General features: G+C 41.5%; 1 protein-coding gene across 1 annotated transcript in view; it reads right to left on the reverse strand.

Moving 5' to 3' along the window:
- The window catches only part of CFAP46 (cilia and flagella associated protein 46), a 178,875-nt gene that overhangs the window by 91,137 nt on the left and 68,694 nt on the right, over nucleotides 1-19,044 (reverse strand). Inside the window, exons 24-28 of the mRNA XM_044298094.1 lie at nucleotides 16,906-17,037; nucleotides 13,815-13,980; nucleotides 11,877-11,964; nucleotides 4,463-4,622; nucleotides 2,182-2,365 (exon numbers count right to left, since the gene is read on the reverse strand). Coding sequence (XP_044154029.1) covers nucleotides 2,182-2,365; nucleotides 4,463-4,622; nucleotides 11,877-11,964; nucleotides 13,815-13,980; nucleotides 16,906-17,037 — 730 coding nt within the window. The remainder of the gene's footprint in view (nucleotides 1-2,181; nucleotides 2,366-4,462; nucleotides 4,623-11,876; nucleotides 11,965-13,814; nucleotides 13,981-16,905; nucleotides 17,038-19,044) is intronic.

The following is a 19,044-nucleotide window of genomic DNA, read 5'->3' on the forward strand; positions in this document are numbered from 1 at the left end:
ACCTCCGTCTGACAGTGGAGCTCAGGAGGTCTGTGTGCTGGGATCTAAGGCCTGTGCTGGGCTGGAGAGCTGAGACCTGTGTGTCAGGAGAACAGGCCGCCTAAAGCAAGGCAGAACTGCAAGGTGACTTTTGTTTTATTAACTTGCCATTAGGTGTGAAGTAACACCAACACTGCAAAAGTGAAACAGGTGACACGCATGGGATTCCACCTGTTGGGTATGATTACATGTCTTCCTCTACCTTGTTCTCCGCCCCTTAATTATGGTTTTATTTTGGTGTATCAACACAGCTGGTCACTATTATGCACTCTTGCACTTTATCATTTGTATACTGATGAAATTTTGTACATTATGCTACACTGTCTTTTTTGACACTTATCTCCTTTTTTAGACAACAATCACAGTTTTTATCATTATTTTTATAGGCATATGTTGATTTATTAATTATGTAATTAATTATGCACTACTATTTTGTAATTTGACTGTGTACCACTGTTCTTTGCTTCAGAAAGGCTCTATTGTTGAGCCGAAACATTGCCATTTTGCCTCATGGGTGAATAAAACTACGTTTGTTTTTGGAGTGCTGTCCCATTTTCGTTACACTTTATACTTTTACATTTGGCATTGAGCTTATGCCCAGGGACATAGCACCCACCTTTTCCTTACTTGGTGCCGCCATTTTTCCCATTTTGTATATGTATATATATATATAAATATATATATATATATATATATATATACTTAACAAATGACGAGGCAGCACTTCCAGCTTTAGGTGACAGGGTGAAGACCCCCAAACTTTAATCCAAGCAACGTTTCGGCCTGCTCAATGAGGCCTTTATCAAGCTGATAAAGCTGGCCGAAACGTTGTTGGGATTAAAGTTTTGGGGTCTTCACCCTGTCACCTAAAGCTGGAAGTGCTGCCTCGTCATTTGTTAAGTATATATCGTGGAGGAGGGGCCGGCCTCTGTGGGGAATTGCACCCAGTTTACTACGTCTGACTGTGCTGCTGCGATATTTGTGATTCTATATATATATATATATATATATATATATATTTTTTATATACTTTTATTATCATGGTCATCTCCACATCTGGATTCCAGTCATGTGACCCTGTTCATAGTCCTCTCTGATACAGTACTTCCTGCTAAGTCACATCCATGATCTTGCTTCTGCGCCCTGCAGATTCCTCCTTGGTCCTGGCTGAATCCTTAACATTTATATTGGCATGGGTGGGTAGTAGGTGGCATCATCAGATCCCCTGCATTCTCTGCTCGCCTGCACTGTATTATGTCCTCCACAAGTTTATGCAAGCGTTGGAGTAAGCAGCAAATCTAATTATGCCTCCTACTCCCTGCCCGTGTAAATTATATGGGTGGGGACTGCAGCCAGGAGGAGGACAACACTGGAAGACGCAGAACAAAGGCAATGTGATGTCACAGAAAGGATGTGATGTCACAGAAGTATCAAAGTGAGCTACAGACAGGGTTGTGCGACTGGAATTCAAATCTGGAGATAGCAGTGATACAGATAATGAAAACACAGTAGCAAATAAGTGATCCCAGGACATTACAATTAGCGTTGAGCGAATCGAAGTATCTGAAGTGGACTTCGATTCGAATTTCATGAAAAATGTCCTTGCGCTTCGTGGTAACGAATCAATTTTCCTAAACTAGTGGCTAAAAGTAAAATAAATTATACTCACAATTGCTCACACTTAATTGCCTTGTTCATCTGCTACCATGTTGATTGAAAAAATGACGTCACCGCGCATGGCCAGCGTGATCAAGTGATGTCATGACGTCAACACACGAGGCCAGCTGGATCACATGGTGACATCTTCACGCTCACTTAAGGTCCTTTGGCGGGTTTTCATCAATCAAGACGGAAGCAGACGGCCTCTCCATGATAAAGTGGATGAGGCCAATATATATATTTTTTTAACCCCTGAGCACCTGAATGTGGGTGTCAGATGCTGCGATCAGTGTTGAACATGGCATCTGCAGCATTAAATAAAAGGGGTGGTGCGATCGTCGTTCCCAGTCATTGCACCTGCTCCATACCATGGAAGGCGATTTGTAACAAAGTAATTAGTTATGAATCGAATTTCTTGACAGAGGAAAAATACAGGATTAAGTTAAAATTTCACAGAGGACATCTCACAATCAGCATACATACCTTTAGGGCATCAACTGCATTCATATAGCAGGCTAACTGATCACGGGTGTCTTTGCAGGCAAGAGCCACGTGATGCCATATGTACGACACGTAGTCTTCACTTTCATCCTTAAACTTCTGAATGTCCATAAAAAAGTTCTGACCCAGACGTGCCTTCACCAGAACACGATGTTTAAAAAGTATGCTGCAAAAAGAAACATGGCGCTAGATAAAGGCTGCAAATACAATAAAAGGCGAAAGTATAGAAGACAAAGTCTGCAGGGATCACTGGTGCTAAACGATCTTCGGCTTCACACTACAGGTCAGTCCTATCTGATAGGCTTGGAAATAAAGGAAGTCAAATAAGTGAACACAGAAATGACATTCTGGGTAGAGTTGCACATTAAAGGAGAACCCCAGTAATTAGATACATTTACACTAATGACCCCTTTACTATAAAACACCAGTGATGTTCATGCATCATAACTTCCCAATAGAAATACAAAGAATTACTGTATATTCATATTTTAAAAAATTAGCACACAGAGGTGTCCACACTCACAGGGGTCGCCCCCCTATAAGAACTTATCACCTATACCGGAGTCTCTGGAGTAAATCGGCGGTCATAGATGTGTGCTGCTGGGCAATTCAACTCTATGGGACTGCACTGGAGACAGCAAAGCGCTTGTACACCGCTTCTCTTCTGCAGCCCCTTAGAGTTGAATGGGGTAGCATAGCAGCATCTTGTTCCTGTTATGGGTGGGGGACCCAGCATTCAGACCTAAACCGATCAGATTATTATCCCATACCCGGTGACTAGGGATTATGGTGGGACAACCCCTCTAACGTTTCTGGAATTCTGCTAAAGGAAGTCTGCCAGCAGCTTTGACCCTGCTAAACTGCTGACAACACCTGGTAGGGAAGTACTAGAGGAGAGCAGGACAAACATACATTTTGCTGAGTTTTTCCTCATCCAGAGTAGGGTAAATATGAAGATTTATTCTGCTCTTGTAAATGCCCAGGAGGCAGATCTTCACTGTGAAGTGCCCTCTGCAATGAGATGCTTCACAGCCCTCCCCTCTCCTCTGAGTGAAAGCTATACCACCCAACCAGGAAACCACTACAGCTGGGAAGCGGCTGAAAGCAGAAAGCACTTAGGAGTGAAGCTTCTGCCCCCTGGGCACTTGCAAGAGCAGACTTTGGCAGAATATTAGGTAGAGGCTGGGGAGAACAGTGCAAAAATATCTTTTGGGCATCTTGTATCGGGAGTAATGTGAAAATGAACTTGTATTCTGCCAGGTTCTACTCCTGCAAGAGCCGAGGAGGCAGAGCTTCACTGTAAAGTGCTCTGTATTGTACTGCTTCACAGCCCTCTGCTCTGAGTGACAGATGTGCCTCATTGCATAAAGCACTTCATGCTAAAGCGCCACGTCCTGGGCACTTGCAGGAGCAGAACCTGGCAGAATACAAGTTCATATTTACCCTATTCCTGATAATAAAGGCTCCACAATATTTGTACTGCTCTTTCCTGCCCCTACCTAGTGCTGTCAGCAGTTTAGCATGGTCAAAACTGCTGACAGACGCCCTTTACGTTATATACAATGTCATGATGTCAATGAAATACAATACCACGCCATCCAGTAAAAAAAAATTTAAACATATACGGTCATTTTTTAACATGGGTATCAGTGGGTGAGGAATGTCCGTTTTGGTGTTTGTTCAACAACTCACGCCATAACTGTATATCTCTGGAAATGTTAGTTTAAGAGACAAGTTAAGGAAGGACACATATACAATATGCACTGTATGCTACATTTCATGGTGTGGAATAAAATGTGCCACAGATCTAACAATCACTGTCTGCTACTATGTAGGAACCTTACTGTAATAGAAACATAAAAGTCTACAAGCACATAGAACATAATTATACTTTTATTCTTGATTGTAATTCCATATATCACCACTAGTTTCACATGGCTTGCTTACAATTATACTTATTATAAGGGGTTGTTACGAAATCACAACTCATCACCTATGCACAGGATAGGTAACTTGTGTCTAATCGGTGTACTGGGCTACAGTATCTTCGGCAGTCCCATAGACTTTTCATAGAGCGGCAATGTGCACGCTTGACCGCCACTCCATTCAAACAGTGGACAGAAGACCGCTGTTCTCGTGATCAGTGAGGGTCCCAGTGGCCGGGTCCCGACCGATCAGACACTAATCACTTGTCCTGCAGATAAGTAATACGTTTTCATTCTGGGGCTACGGTCTCTTTAGACGAGAAGGTAACTGCACTTACAGTCTGTGTCTGGTACGTGGCAGAATGCTGATGGCTTCATCTAGTACTTTCAGGCCCGACTGCCAGTCCTTCTTATCGGCATACATATGGAACAGCAACTCGTAAAGTGCAGCCTTTAGGCTGAGCTCCTGATCGTACGGATCTGATTCACTGGATGAACCTGCAATGAGTGCATCACCATCTTAGTAGTCACAATAACAATTCCTAAAGCTGGCCTGAAGAATGAAGACAACACAAGAAGGTGAGAAGCTTTACCGAAACACTGCCATTTAACCTTCGTTAGCGTTTTTTTTCTTCTTGATCTGTAAAGAATACCCTAAAACACTATGAACACGGCGTGATATCCCGTGGCTGGATCACTATTCTTCATCCTTATCTCAGCTCCTGGCATCGCTACAATATATACACACATATATATATATATATATTGTAGGAAGGCGCAAGGGGCCGTCATTGATGGAAGGTATGTGTCACCGAGATTCCTGGCCTCGGTGAGGTAAGAGCCGATAGTTTTAAGTGTCAGCGGCAGCTAGTGCTGACTGACACGGTTTGTCGTTAGTATGGCTGTAAAGCCGATCCAGGCCGTCTCTTACTGGGAGTAGCCAAAGTGCTGGGTGGGTGGCTGCTCCCCACGCTCCAGGCCGGGTCTTTTTTGGCTTATATAAAACCCAGCCAGCAGTCTCAGCTGGGTGTGGTTTTTTCTCCATCTGACAGAGAAGCTGGGGAGTCTCTGTGTTTTGGGACCTGTGAATTTGTGCCATGCTAAAGGGCTGAGAGCCACATGCCGGGAAACAGGCCCCTAAAGCCTGCTGTGGACTGCGGGTGGAAAACTGCTAACCAGGTGAAGATTTTGTTCTGTGGACATTGCATGGTGTGAACAAACACCAAGACTGTGAACGGTCCTTTTGTTTTTCCTTATGTGTGAATAAACACCAAACTGTTTAAGTTAAAGACTTTGTGATTGCCTCTATACTGCATCCGTTAGCCTGTCTACCAGAGCAATACCCCACTATATATATATATATATATATATATATATATATATGTATATATATATATATATATATATATATCTTCTCTTATAAATATAAAAACTAGCAGAAAGACCCGGCTTCGCACGGGTATATTTCATCTATTTCATTTAATGTTTCTGTGTGTCGTTAAAAGATATCGACAGTATCACCCGTAACACTGACCCCCCACAGTGCCCCGCCACTTTAAAATTGGACCTCCACAGCAGCCCATCCCCTTAACTTTGACCTTCTAGCAGCCCACCCCTTTAACAGTGAGTTTCATATATACCCATTCCATATGCCATTCACTACACCATGATTATCTTTATATTAAAATACCATAATACACATTTCAAAAGAAAAAAAATGGAAAACATAAAAAAATTATAAATCATAAATTAATACTTAGGAGCTATCATTACACTATAATTATGTGAAATGTGGATAATGGCTATAAAAAGCTCATAACATCATATATATCAGGCTTATAGCATCATGTATATCGTCATAGCTTCATGAGCTCTGTTTAGACCAAAATAGACAACCCTGAATAGAAATCCCTAAATTTACACTTGAGCTTATTCAAATTAGGAAAACGATAATCCTTCAGTAAAAATAGTGGTTTTATATCTGCTTTTGCCATGAGCCATAACTTTTTTATTTTTCAGTTTACAAAGCCGTATGAGGGCTTATTATTTGCAAGATAAGTTGTACTTTCTAGTACCACCATTTATTATGGCATACAATGTAGTGGGAAGCAGGATTTTTTTTTCAAATGGGGTGGAAAAGAAAAAAAAAAACGCAATTCCTCCACCGTTTTAATGGTTTTTATTCCCACAGCGTTCCCTTTGCGGAAAAACTTACCTCATTCTCTCATTCAATATGATTACAACGATACCACATATGTATAGGTTTTTATGTCTAAATAGTGTGAAAATAAATTTAAACTTTGGGGAAAAAAGTTTTTTTTTTTAATCACCATATTCTGACCCCCACAACTTTGTTATATCTACTGAGCTGTGTGAGCGGGACAAACTGTAGTTTTTATTGATACCAACAATCTGTAGTTTTTATTGATACCAAGTTGGAGTGTGTGTGACTTATTGATCACATTTTATTACATTTTTTGGGGTAAGAGAAACAAAGCCATTCGTCATATTGGAAAAATATTTTTATATTTTAATTGTACGGGCATTTTCGGACGCGGTGATGCCCATGATGTTTATATTTTTTGTTATTTATAGATTTATTTTTTATTCTACAGAAAGACCCATTATTTGTGCAGAATTGCTCATTTCTTATTTTGGCCTGCCAAAATAAGAACTGCAGCTTCAATATAGCGCATTGAAATAAATTACCGGCATTCTCATTCTCACTTGATCACGGCAACTAAAGGCTTTAATGACCGCGATTGGCATTATTGCCGATCGTGGTCATTAGCCGCTGAGTCCCACCGGCCATGATGCCTGCCGCACGTGTGGGCGGGCACCATGTTTGCCCATAGCATACGGGTTAAAGAGGTTTTCCAGGAGTACAATATTGATAACCTCTCCTCATGATAGGTCTTCATTATCAGATCAATGGAGTTCCGACTGTTGATAGAACTGCAGCTCTCAGATGAGCAATATGGCCTCCTCACGCATACTAAGCACAATGCCATATATTGTATAGAGGCTGTGCTTGGTTTCGCTGTCTAGGCCTATTCACTTGAATGTAGCTGAGCTGGGCATAGACCATGTAACCAATGAACATGTCATCACTGGAAGAGGCAGCAGACAGGGGCGGACTGGCCATAGACCCATAGAATGTCCTGTTCTGCCACTTTACAAATCACTAGTCAGACCACACATGGAGTACTGTGTACAGTTCTGGGCTCCTGTGAACAAGGCAGACATAGCAGAGCTGGAGAGGGCTCAGAGGAGGACAACTAAAGTAATAACTGGAATGGGGGGACTACAGGACCCAGAAAGATTATCAAAATTAGGTTTATTCACTTTAGAAAAAAGACGACTAAGGGGAGATCTAATTAATATGTATAAATATTTTAGGGGTCAGTACAGAGATCTCTCCCATCATCTATTTATCCCCAGGAATGTGACTGTGACGAGGGGACATCCTCTGCGTCTGGAGGAAAGAAGGTTTGTACACAAACATAGAAGAGGATTCTTTACGGTAAGAGCAGTGAGACTATGGAACTCTCTGCCTGAGGAGGTGGTGATGGTGAGTTCACTAAAAGAGTTCAAGAGGGGCCTGGATGTATTTCTGTGGTGTAATAATATTACAGGCTATAGCTACTAGAGAGGGGTCGTTGATCCAGGGAGTTATTCTGATTGCCTGATTGGAGTCGCAAAGGAATTTTTTTTCCCCTAAAGTGGGGAAAATTGGCTTCTACCTCACAGTTTTTTTTTGCCTTCCTTTGGATCAACTTGTAGCCCGAACTGGATGGACAAATGTAATTTTTCAGCCTCATAAACTATGTTACTAATGTGATTGTGATTTTTTTTTCTATATCCTAGGGGACAAATTAGGGCGCTTTAATAAGACTGGTGTTTCCTATGACAGCTTTGATCCCCTGAGCACTGGACTGAGATGCACCCAATTTAATAAGGGGCATGCCTCTTAATAAATGAGGTGCATCTCTGGTCCTCCATGCACTAGAAATTCAAATATATTCCAGCTAGGGACTGGTGTAGACTTGGACTATAATTTATAAAATTTTCTGGCGTAAATTATAATAAATCTGGAAGGTCATTGAAGCTCCGCCTCCTCAGCTAAGCCACACCCTCTGTTACTAGCCACAGATAAGAGGCAGAAGCACAATAAGTCTCAAATCATGTAGCTAGGGTTGAGCAAAACAATTTATACAAATCTATTTGTCTTGTCAACCAGAGTTTTTTTTTTCTTTTTTACCTGTGAGAGGCTGTCCCCGCTGGTCTAGAATCATCCCCGACATCTTGCCCAGCCCTGACAATTTGGCCCCTGCACTGCTGTTCTAGATAGTAAGAATTGATTCGCCCATCCCTACATGCAGCAAATATACCTTTCACAATAATTGGTGACTTTTTTATGTCACAAAAGTGGTGTCAAAGCTTTGGTAAGCCCCTCCCCAAGTTATTTAAAGGAGTTATCCATTGAATAATGTAAAAAATGAAAATCCGACATAATTTAGCCCATGCCAATACCTTTCTAAGAAAGCTAGAAGCAGCCCTGTACCTCACATGGGTCCAGAGATCTCCCCATTCATTGCTCAACTGGATTTATATCAAGCTGACAGCTCAGGGGAGTGTCTATTCTGCTGCAGCTTAGGGTCGTGTCCATGCTCTCCCTATCACAGCTCAGGGGGCGTGTCCATGCTCTCCCTATAACAGCTCAGGAGGCCGTTGAAGGATGAAACTGAGCATGTGCAGTCATTTCAGTGAGCAGGTTAAATAAATAAGAAATTAAGTGGCGCTATACAGATACTTTTTACTGAATAACTCAGTAGCTATACAAAATTTTTTATTACATGCAATTACAAAAGTATGCAGACCCAGGTGCTGGTTTGAAAGCTGTAGAATATTTTTGGTGGGACAACCCCTTTAAAGGGCGTCTGTCAGCAGATTTGTACCTATGACACTGGCTGACCTGATACATCTGCGCTTGGCAGCTGAAGGCATCTGTGTTAGTACCATGTTCATATGTGCCCGCATTGCAGAGAAAAATTATGTTTTAATATAAGCAAATGACCTCTAGGAGCAATGGGGGCGTTGCCATTACACCTAGAGGTTCTATTCTCTCTGCAACTGTCCCGCCCTCTGCACTTTGACAGGGCCAGGCAATGAAAACATGATAACACCTGGTCCCGTCTATCAAAGTGGAGAGGACACAGCAGTTGCAGAGAGAGAACAGAACCTCTAGGTGTAACGGCAACGCCCCCATTGCTCCTAGAGGCTCATTTGCATATATTAAAACATCCATTTTGCAATGCGGGCACATATGGACATGGGACCAACACAGATGCTTTCAGGTACAAATCTGCTGACAGATGCCCTTTACCCCTTTAAGACCAAGCTAGTTTTGGTCTTGAAGGCCATTTTTAGCAAATATGACATGTGTCACTTTATGTGGTAATAACTTTAAAACGCTTTTACTTATCCAGGCCATTCTGAGATTGTTTTCTCGTCACATATTGTACTTCATGGCAGTGGAAAAATTAAGTAAAAAAATTTCATTTTTATTTATATAAAAAATACAAAATGTACCCCAAATTTCAATTTCTGTACTTTTATAATATACAGTAATACCTCCAAAAATAGTTATTACAATACATTCCTCATATGTCTACTTCATGTTTGGATCATTTTGGGAATGCCATTTTATTTTTTGGGGACGTTAGAAGGCTTAGAAGTTTAGAAGCAAATCTTGAAATTTTTCAGAAAATTTCCAAAACCCACTTTTTAAGGACCAGTTCATGTCTGAAGTCACTTTGTGAGGCTTACATAATAGAAACCACCCAAAAATGACCCCATTTTAGAAACTACACCCCTTAAGGTATTCAAAACTGATTTTTACAAAGTTTGTTAACCCTTTAGATGTTCCACAAGAATTAAAGGAAAATGGAGATTAAGTTTCAGAATTTTAATCCATTTGTTCCAGTAACAAAGCAACAGTTAACAGCCAAACAAAACAAAAAAAAAAATTTATTACCCTGACTCTGTAGATTACAGAAACACCCCATTTGTGATCGTAAACTGCTGTACGGGCACACGGCAGGGCGCAGAGGGAAAGGAATGCCATATGGTTTTTGGAGGGCCATGTCACATTTGAAGACCCCCTGGTGCACCCCTAGAGTAGAAACTCCAAAAAAAGTGACCCCATTTTAGAAACTACGGGATAGGGTGGCAGTTTTGTTGGTACTATTTTAGGGCACATATGATTTTTGGTTGCTCTATATTACACTTTTTGTGAGGCAAGGTAACAAAAAATAGCTGTTTTGGCACCACTTTTATTTTTTGTTATTTACAATGTTCATCTGACAAATTAGATCATGTGGTATTTTTATAAAGCAGGTGATTACAGACGCAACAATACCAAATATGTTTTTGGTTGTTTGTTTCAGTTTTACATAATAAAGCATTTTTGAAAAAAAAATTTTTTAGTGTCTCAATATTCTGAAAGCCATAGTTTTTTTTATTTTTTGGCGACTGTCTTATGTGGGGCTAATTTTTTTCAGTATGAGATGACGGTTTGATTGGTACTATTTTAGGGGGCATATGACATTTTGATCGCTTGGAATTACACTTTTAGTTATGTAAGGTGACAAAAAATGCCTTTTTTTACACAGTTTTTATTTCTTTTTTTTTATGGTGTTCACCTGAGGGGTTAAATCATGTGATATTTTTATACAGCAGGTCTTTACGGGCATGGAAATACCTAATGTCTACTTTTTTTTTTATTTATTAAAGTTTTATACACTAATATTTTTGAAACAAAAAAAATATATAATGTTTTAGTGTCTCCATAGTCTGAGAGCCATAGTTTATTTTTATTTTTTGGGCAATTGTTTTAGGTAGGGGCTTATTTTTTGCGGGATGAGGTGACGGATAGATTGGTACTATTTTGGGGGCATACGCCTTTATCGCTTGGTGTTGCACTTTTAGTGATGTAAGGTGACAAAAAATGTTTTTTTAGCACAGTTTTTATTTTACTTTTTTGACAGTGTTCACCTGAGGGATTAGGTAATGTGATATTTTTATAGAAAGGGTCTTTCTATATGGACGCGGCGATACGTAATATGTCTACTTTTCTTTTTTTCCCTATTTTGTACAATTTTTTTTACTTTATTTTGGAAAAAGGATGCTTTTTTTTAACTTGAATCTTTAATTTTTTTATTATAAAAAAAAACTTTTTTTCCACTTTATTTTAATTTTTATATTTGTCCCACTGTGAGACTTCATCTTTTCAGGGTTTGATCCATGTTTCAATTCAGTACAATACATTCTGTGTTGTACTGAATTGAAATGTCAGCGACTCGCTCAGGCTGGATCTCCTGGGCTTCCGTAGGCTGGCAGCTCCGAAGCCTGTGTAAGGCATCGTGGCTGCCATGGCAACCATCGACCCCCTGCCAGCGCAGCCCCCTCCCTCTGTATACCCCGCACGTGCCGCGGTCAGCGCTAACTGCCGCACAGTAACAGCTCCTGCACCCGCCCGATCCCATCACGTACATGCAAGGAGCCACATTCGCTCACATACATGTACATGATAATGCGGGAAGGGGTTAAGGAAAGGCTCCACTCCTGGACATAAAGCCAGAACTAGCTGTGTGCAGAAAGCTATCTAAGGGAATTTAATACAATTTTTGCATGATCTCATTTTACATGTCTTCATGTTTTTTTAAATACTTTTACTAATTCATGGCTTACCTTCCAGATTTTCAGGGTCATGAACGGTACGGCTTTGAACATCCATGGAAGGCCACAGGTGAAATAACATGGTATCATTTTCTGACCTCTGGCAAAAGATAAATGGATTATTAATGCGCTGAACTTTAAGGCGTCCCATAGGAAATACCTGCCGAGCAGTCCGCTCATTATCTTTTATCTGAGTTTATTCAAGAATAGAACATTCATTCATCACAAGCTGAACCAATGACAGGACGTCGCAATGTGAATGTTCAGTTCCTGTCCGGTTACTACTCTTTATTCAGTGCAAGGTTTCTTATTATTTCATTGGTGTGTAAGAAAAATCAACCTTCGGTACACTTAGAGGAAATCTGTGAGTTTTATTCATTACCATTGCTCTGCAGGCAATGGCCAAGAAGCATTGGACACATCTAGACAGAAGCAGTGTGATAACCTCCCAAGCAAGGGCTAGAGAAGACCTGCAGAGGACCTCTGGGGTGGGGTAAGATAGTGACCACATCAGTAAGGCTGGGATACGTTAACAGACATTTGTCCCAACCCCCCTATGCACATTTACGCATGTCTTTGCTGATCATGCAGGTGTCAGACAGCTTATCTCCCCACAAACAAAAAGATTAGGCATATTGAAATCCAACAGCCCAATCCTTATCTTCCCCGACATCAGCCATCGGGGTACAGTTAGAAGATTGCTTGTCGGTCCTGCCAAAATCAGCAGATTTCGATGATATACAGTATATAACTATGGTATATATGGTATGTATATGGTTACCTTAAAGGAGTTGTCCCATGAAAAATATTCTACGGTTTTAAAACTAGCACCTGGATCTGAATAATTTTTTAATTGCATGCAATTAAAAATTTTGAATAGCCACTGAGTTACTCAATAAAATGTATCAGTATAGCGCCACCTGCTGTTTTTTTTTTTCTTATTTCCTTGTCCGGCTCACTGAGAAGGCCGCACATGCTCAGTTTGATCCTTCAGCTGCCTCCTGAGCTGTGATAGGAAGAGCATGGACACGCCCCTTTGGCTGCAGCAGAAAAGACACTCCCCCTGAGCTGTCAGATTGATATAAATCTAGCAGAGCAATGACTGGGGAGATCTCTGGATCCATGTGAGGTACAGGGCTGGTTCTAGCTTTGTTAGAAAGAGGTTGTCATGTCCTATAGGATATCTGATTTTTATTTATTACATCAGTCATGGGATAACCCCTTTAATGCGTTTTCCGGGACTAACAGACTGATATCAGATGGGAGTCGGATTTGCCAACCAATCAGCTGTTAGCAGCAGCTACCGTCCCGGAAATACACACTGTGTGGAGCAGAGCTCCGCACACTGTGTAGTGGGTATTCTCAGGTACTGCAGCTTAGATTCTATTCAAGTGAATGTGATCTGAGCTGCAGTACCAAGAATAACCACTACATAGTGTGTGGTTCTGTGAAGTTCCGACTCACTACATTGTTCACTTTGGAACCACTGTTGCCACTAACAGCTGATCGCTTGGGATGCCATTTGTAAGATTAATCATGGGATAACGGCTTTAAGTAACAGAGTAGTAGACAGTACAGGTATTTCTGTGAATGGAGTAATCAGAAGGACCAGAGTACTGTTTATCATCAGGCCCTCTGACCTCTACATTCACAGAATATAGACACTTTTTACTACCTACGAGGCCATTGGGGGACCATGAATTATAGAGGACTACTTTATTAATGGATTTTAGATCCACTCAGGAAGTAAATAGAGTAAAACTGAGCAAAGATAACAAATTCTGCTGTTTCTCTGAAGAAAAAATAAACTCATTCTACTCCAACACCATTAGTGAGGCCGGGGCACTGACGCTGGGTGACCGGATCTCAGTTGTTGTTGCATTTCTTCTCAGAGGTGAATGATCCACCATCAATATAGATCCTGCTATAATATAACATTGGAGTCTGTACCTTTTTATTTTTGATCTCGGCTTGAGCCAGAGCCTTGATAACGCAAATGACAGAATCTTTTAGGGAATCCCGTTCAGTAGCAGACTTTATCAGCGGAGAAGAAGCATACCAGAAGTGTCGAGCTGCCTGTAATGTTAGAGCAGGGCTTCCAGCTTCCCCAGCAAACCTGTAACATAGAGGAGAAGAATGGGAAGTACTAATCAGTTCATACAACATAGAGGAGAACAAAGGGAAGTACTAATCAGTTCATACAATATAGAGAACAAAGGGAAGTACTAATCAGTACATACAACATAGAGGAGAACAAAGGGAAGTACTAATCAGTTCATACAACATAGAGGAGAACAAAGGGAAGTACTAATCAGTTCATACAATATAGAGAACAAAGGGAAGTACTAATCAGTACATACAACATAGAGGAGAACAAAGGGAAGTACTAATCAGTACATACAACATAAAGAAGAACAAAGGGAAATACTAATCAGTACATACAGGTCCTTCTCAAAAAATTAGCATATTGTGATAAAGTTCCTTATTTTCTGTAATGTACTGATAAACATTAGACTTCCATATATTTTAGATTCATTACACACCAACTGAAGTAGTTCAAGCCTTATATTGTCTTAATATTGATGATTTTGGCATACAGCTCATGAAAACCCCAAATTCCTATCTAAAAAAATTAGCATATCATGAAAAGGTTCTCTAAACGAGCTATTAACCTAATCATCTGAATCAACTAATTAACTCTAAACACCTGCAAAAGATTCCTGAGGCTTTTAAAAACTCCCAGCCTGGTTCATTACTCAAAACCGCAATCATGGGTAAGACTGCCGACCTGACTGCTGTCCAGAAGGCCATCATTGACACCCTCAAGCAAGAGGGTAAGACACAGAAAGAAATTTCTGAACGAATAGGCTGTTCCCAGAGTGCTGTATCAAGGCACCTCAGTGGGAAGTCTGTGGGAAGGAAAAAGTGTGGCAGAAAGCGCTGCACAACGAGAAGAGGTGACCGGACCCTGAGGAAGATTGAGGAGAAGGACCGATTCCAGACCTTGGGGGACCTGCGGAAGCAGTGGACTGAGTCTGGAGTAGAAACATCCAGAGCCACCGTGTACAGGCGCGTGCAGGAAATGGGCTACAGGAGCCGCATTCCCCAGGTCAAGCCACTTTTGAACCAGAAACAGCGGCAGAAGCGCCTGGCCTGGGCTACAGAGAAGCAGCACTGGACTGTTGCTCAGTGGTCCAAAGTACTTTTTTCGGATGAAAGCAAATTTTGCATGTCATTCGGAAATCAAGGTGCCAGAGTCTGGAGGAAGACTGGGGAGAGGGAAATGCCAAAATGCCTGAAGTCCAGTGTCAAGTCCCCACAGTCAGTGATGGTCTGGGGTGCCATGTCAGCTGCTGGTGTTGGTCCACTCTGTTTTATCAAGGGCAGGGTCAATGCAGCTAGCTATCAGGAGATTTTGGAGCACTTCATGCTTCCATCTGCTGAAAAGCTTTATGGAGATGAAGATTTCATTTTTCAGCACCACCTGGCACCTGCTCACAGTGCCAAAGCCACTGGTAAATGGTTTACTGACCATGGTATTACTGTGCTCAATTGGCCTGCCAACTCTACTGACCTGAACCCCATACAGAATCTGTGGGATATTGGGAAGAGAAAGTTGAGAGACGCAAGACCCAACACTCTGGATGAGCTTAAGGCCGCTATCGAAGCATCCTGGGCCTCCATAACACCTCAGCAGTGCCACAGGCTGATTGCCTCCATGCCACGCCGCATTGAAGCAGTCATTTCTGCAAAAGGATTCCCGACCAAGTATTGAGTGCATAACTGAACATAATTATTTGAAGGTTGACTTTTTTTGTATTAAAAACACTTTTCTTTTATTGGTCGGATGAAATATGCTAATTTTTTTAGATAGGAATTTTGGGTTTTCATGAGCTGTATGCCAAAATCATCAATATTAAAACAATAAAAGGCTTGAACTACTTCAGTTGGTGTGTAATGAATCTAAAATATATGAAAGTCTAATGTTTATCAGTACATTACAGAAAATAATGAACTTTATCACAATATGCTAATTTTTGGAGAAGGACCTGTACAACGTAGAGGAGAACAAAGGGAAGTACTAATCAGTTCATATACCATAGAGGAGAAGATTGGGAAGTACTAACCAGTTCATACACCATAGGGGAGAACAAAGAGAAGTACTAACTAGTTCATACAACATAGAGGAGAACAAAGGGAAGTACCAACCAGTTCATACAACATAGAAGAGAACAAAGGGAAGTACTAACCAGTTCATACAACATAGAGAAGAGGAAAGTGAAGTGCCAAAAAGTTCATACAACACAGAGGAGAAGAATGGGAAGTACTAAGCAGTTCATACAACACAGAGGAGAAGAATGGGAAGTACTAACCAGTTTATACAACATAGAGGAGAAGAATAGGTGGTGCTAACCAGTTCATACAACGTAGAAGAGAACAAAAGGAAGTACAAACCAGTTCATACATGTCAGGGGTGGGAAGTAACGCATGGCTATTAATGTACTAACAGTTACAGGTGTAAATGTTGGCAAAAAATGACTCCAGTAGTTTTCACGCCAGGCGCACAGACTGCGGTAGATGCATCTAATTTATGACGAGGTGCACCCCTCATCATAAGGGTCAGGAGATCACTGGTCCTTCTGTGGTCCTTCTGTTACATGACATTCCTGGCCTAGGAAGAAGTTGTTGCACTCGCCGCCGGAGCGCTGCTGCCTTTTCAAACAGCTGATTGGTCGAGAGCGCTGGCAGCCGGACCCCCACTGATCAGATAGTGATAATCTATCCTGAAGATAGGTCATCAATGTAAAAGGGGTTTTCCAAGAGTTTTTTACAGATGTTGGACCCCCACCAATCAGATACTGGTCATCTATCCAGAAGATAGTTCATCAGTATAAAATTCCTAAAAAAACCCTTTAAACTCCTGGATAACCCCTTTAAGAGAACACGCTGTTTTATTTAGTCTGTTTATTTTTGCTCGTCCCTAATGAATCATTTTAATACGAAGCTATTGGGATAACAGTAAAGCTCCATAAAAACGTACCTTGAGCCCATTTCAAAGGCTTTTATGGCGGAAAGACGAAGGTGTTTTTTGCCGGCCAAGCTGTCCATTATGCTTTGGCCCTGAATGCAGGCGGTGACGCTCAACATTTCATACGCCAAGGGAGAGCTGCGGCTGCAAGAGTCACAAGCAATTTCCTAATTACTTATTGAATAAGAGCTAACGCATGGCTATTACAGTATTTACACCCCCCATAATCGTCATCCACTAAATGATCCTCGGAGAAACAGCTATAAAATATCAATATGCTTTTACTCAATTGCTAAAGCGCTTCATCGGCCTGAAATGCAAAACAGTCACAGCGCGCGCTGCCAATGACTGACGCCGCGGTCCTACAACGGTGCAGGATCTGTTCACAAGCATCACCTTTATTCAATGCATCCTGTGAAATGATTAAAACGTTCTGTTACATTTACTAATCAACTAAGGCCATAAAGGGGTTGTCCGCCAATGGGATTTTGATGACTTATCCTCAGGATAGGCCATCAATATCTGTCTGGTAGGGTTCAGACTCCTAGGGCCCCGCAGATCAGCTGTTGGAAGGAGCCATGGTGCTTAGGCTCTTCTTAGGCCTGTGACATCACGCCATCGGTCATATGGCCTTTCTGCAGCTTAGCTCTATTCAACTGAATTGCATCAAGCTGCAATACCAAGCATTGCCACTATAAAATGGGCGGCGCTGTGCTTGGTATACTATGACAAGGGCCACAGCTGATCTGCGATGGTGCTATAATACACCATCACTTTTGAACTTGCATGCATAGCCATCAGTTTTCCCTGAATAGATTCTGACTGATTCTGAAACTGGCTGACGTGTTACACGTGCGCTTGGCAGCTGAAGGCATCTGTGTTGGCCCCATGTTCATGTGTGCCCGCATTGCTGAGAAAAATTTGATTTTTATTTATATGCAAATGAGCCTCTAGAGCAACGGGGGCGTTGTCATTACACCTAGGGGCTTTGTTCTCTCTGCACTTTGATTGAAAAGAACAGGTGTGATGACATTTACACTCATTCTAAGTGCAGAGGGCTCGGAAGTTGCAGAGAGAGCAGAGCCTCTAGGTGTAACGGTAACGCCCCCGTTGCTCCTAGAGGCTCATTTGCATATATTAAAACTTCTTTTTTCTCAGCAGTGTGGGTACATATGAACATGGGACCAACACAGATGCCTTCCGTTGCCCAAGTGCACATGTAACAGGTCAGCCAGTGTCATAGGTACAAAACTGCTGACAGATGTCCCTTAAACTTCATTTCTACTTATCTATAGAATCAACACCCCATTTTACATTACTAATGATTTACCTAAGAATTCGCACACCCGCAGACGTCATCATTTCCAGTTTGCAGATCCAGCCAGAAAAGCATGCGTCAAGAATGAAAACTCCACTTCAAAGTTCATAAGTAGAGATGAGCAAATCGAATTCCACGAATTTCAGGATAAATTTGATTCGCCTCGAAGCCGAATTTCCTCGTGCTTCGTGTCAGCGAATCGATTTAGCCTGAAATAGTGTAAAAAACTAAAAAATGTAAACTTACCTCCTCCATTTGCTGGCGACCGGCCGTCAGCCTCCATCTTGATTGAAGATCTCGGCCGAAATCCCGTGCGAGGTGACGTGTGACGTATGACGTCACCACGCCGGCCGGCATGATGAAGTAATCTCGCGCGAGATTTCGCTCCAGATCTTCAAGCAAGATGGAGGCGGCCGGCCCGTCGCAAGCAAATGGAGGCGGTACGTTTGATAAAAAAAAAAATTTATTGGTAATTTTACACAGTTTTTTCACTCAGATGCTGCAATCATGTATGAACGCGGTATCTGAGGGGTACAATGGTGGGGGGCGGCGCTATCGCAGCCTCCTGTCATTGCACCCACTACTTATAAAAAAATGTGCTTTGTGACAATTCGTCACAAAGTGAATTTTTAGCAAAATTCGGCGAATCAGCTGAATTGAACTTTTCAATTATTCGCTCATCTCTATTCATAATTAAACACTAGGTTTATCCCTGAATCGTGTCTTCCTTGATCACTGCATATACTACTTGACACAGGGATGCAAATAAAACGAACACAATAAGCTCTGTTCAGAACTAAAAACCAAGCGTGAGATTCCTACACCTTACGCAA

This window comes from Bufo gargarizans, chromosome 6, assembly GCF_014858855.1.
Source record: "Bufo gargarizans isolate SCDJY-AF-19 chromosome 6, ASM1485885v1, whole genome shotgun sequence".
NCBI classification, from domain to species: Eukaryota; Metazoa; Chordata; class Amphibia; order Anura; family Bufonidae; genus Bufo; species Bufo gargarizans.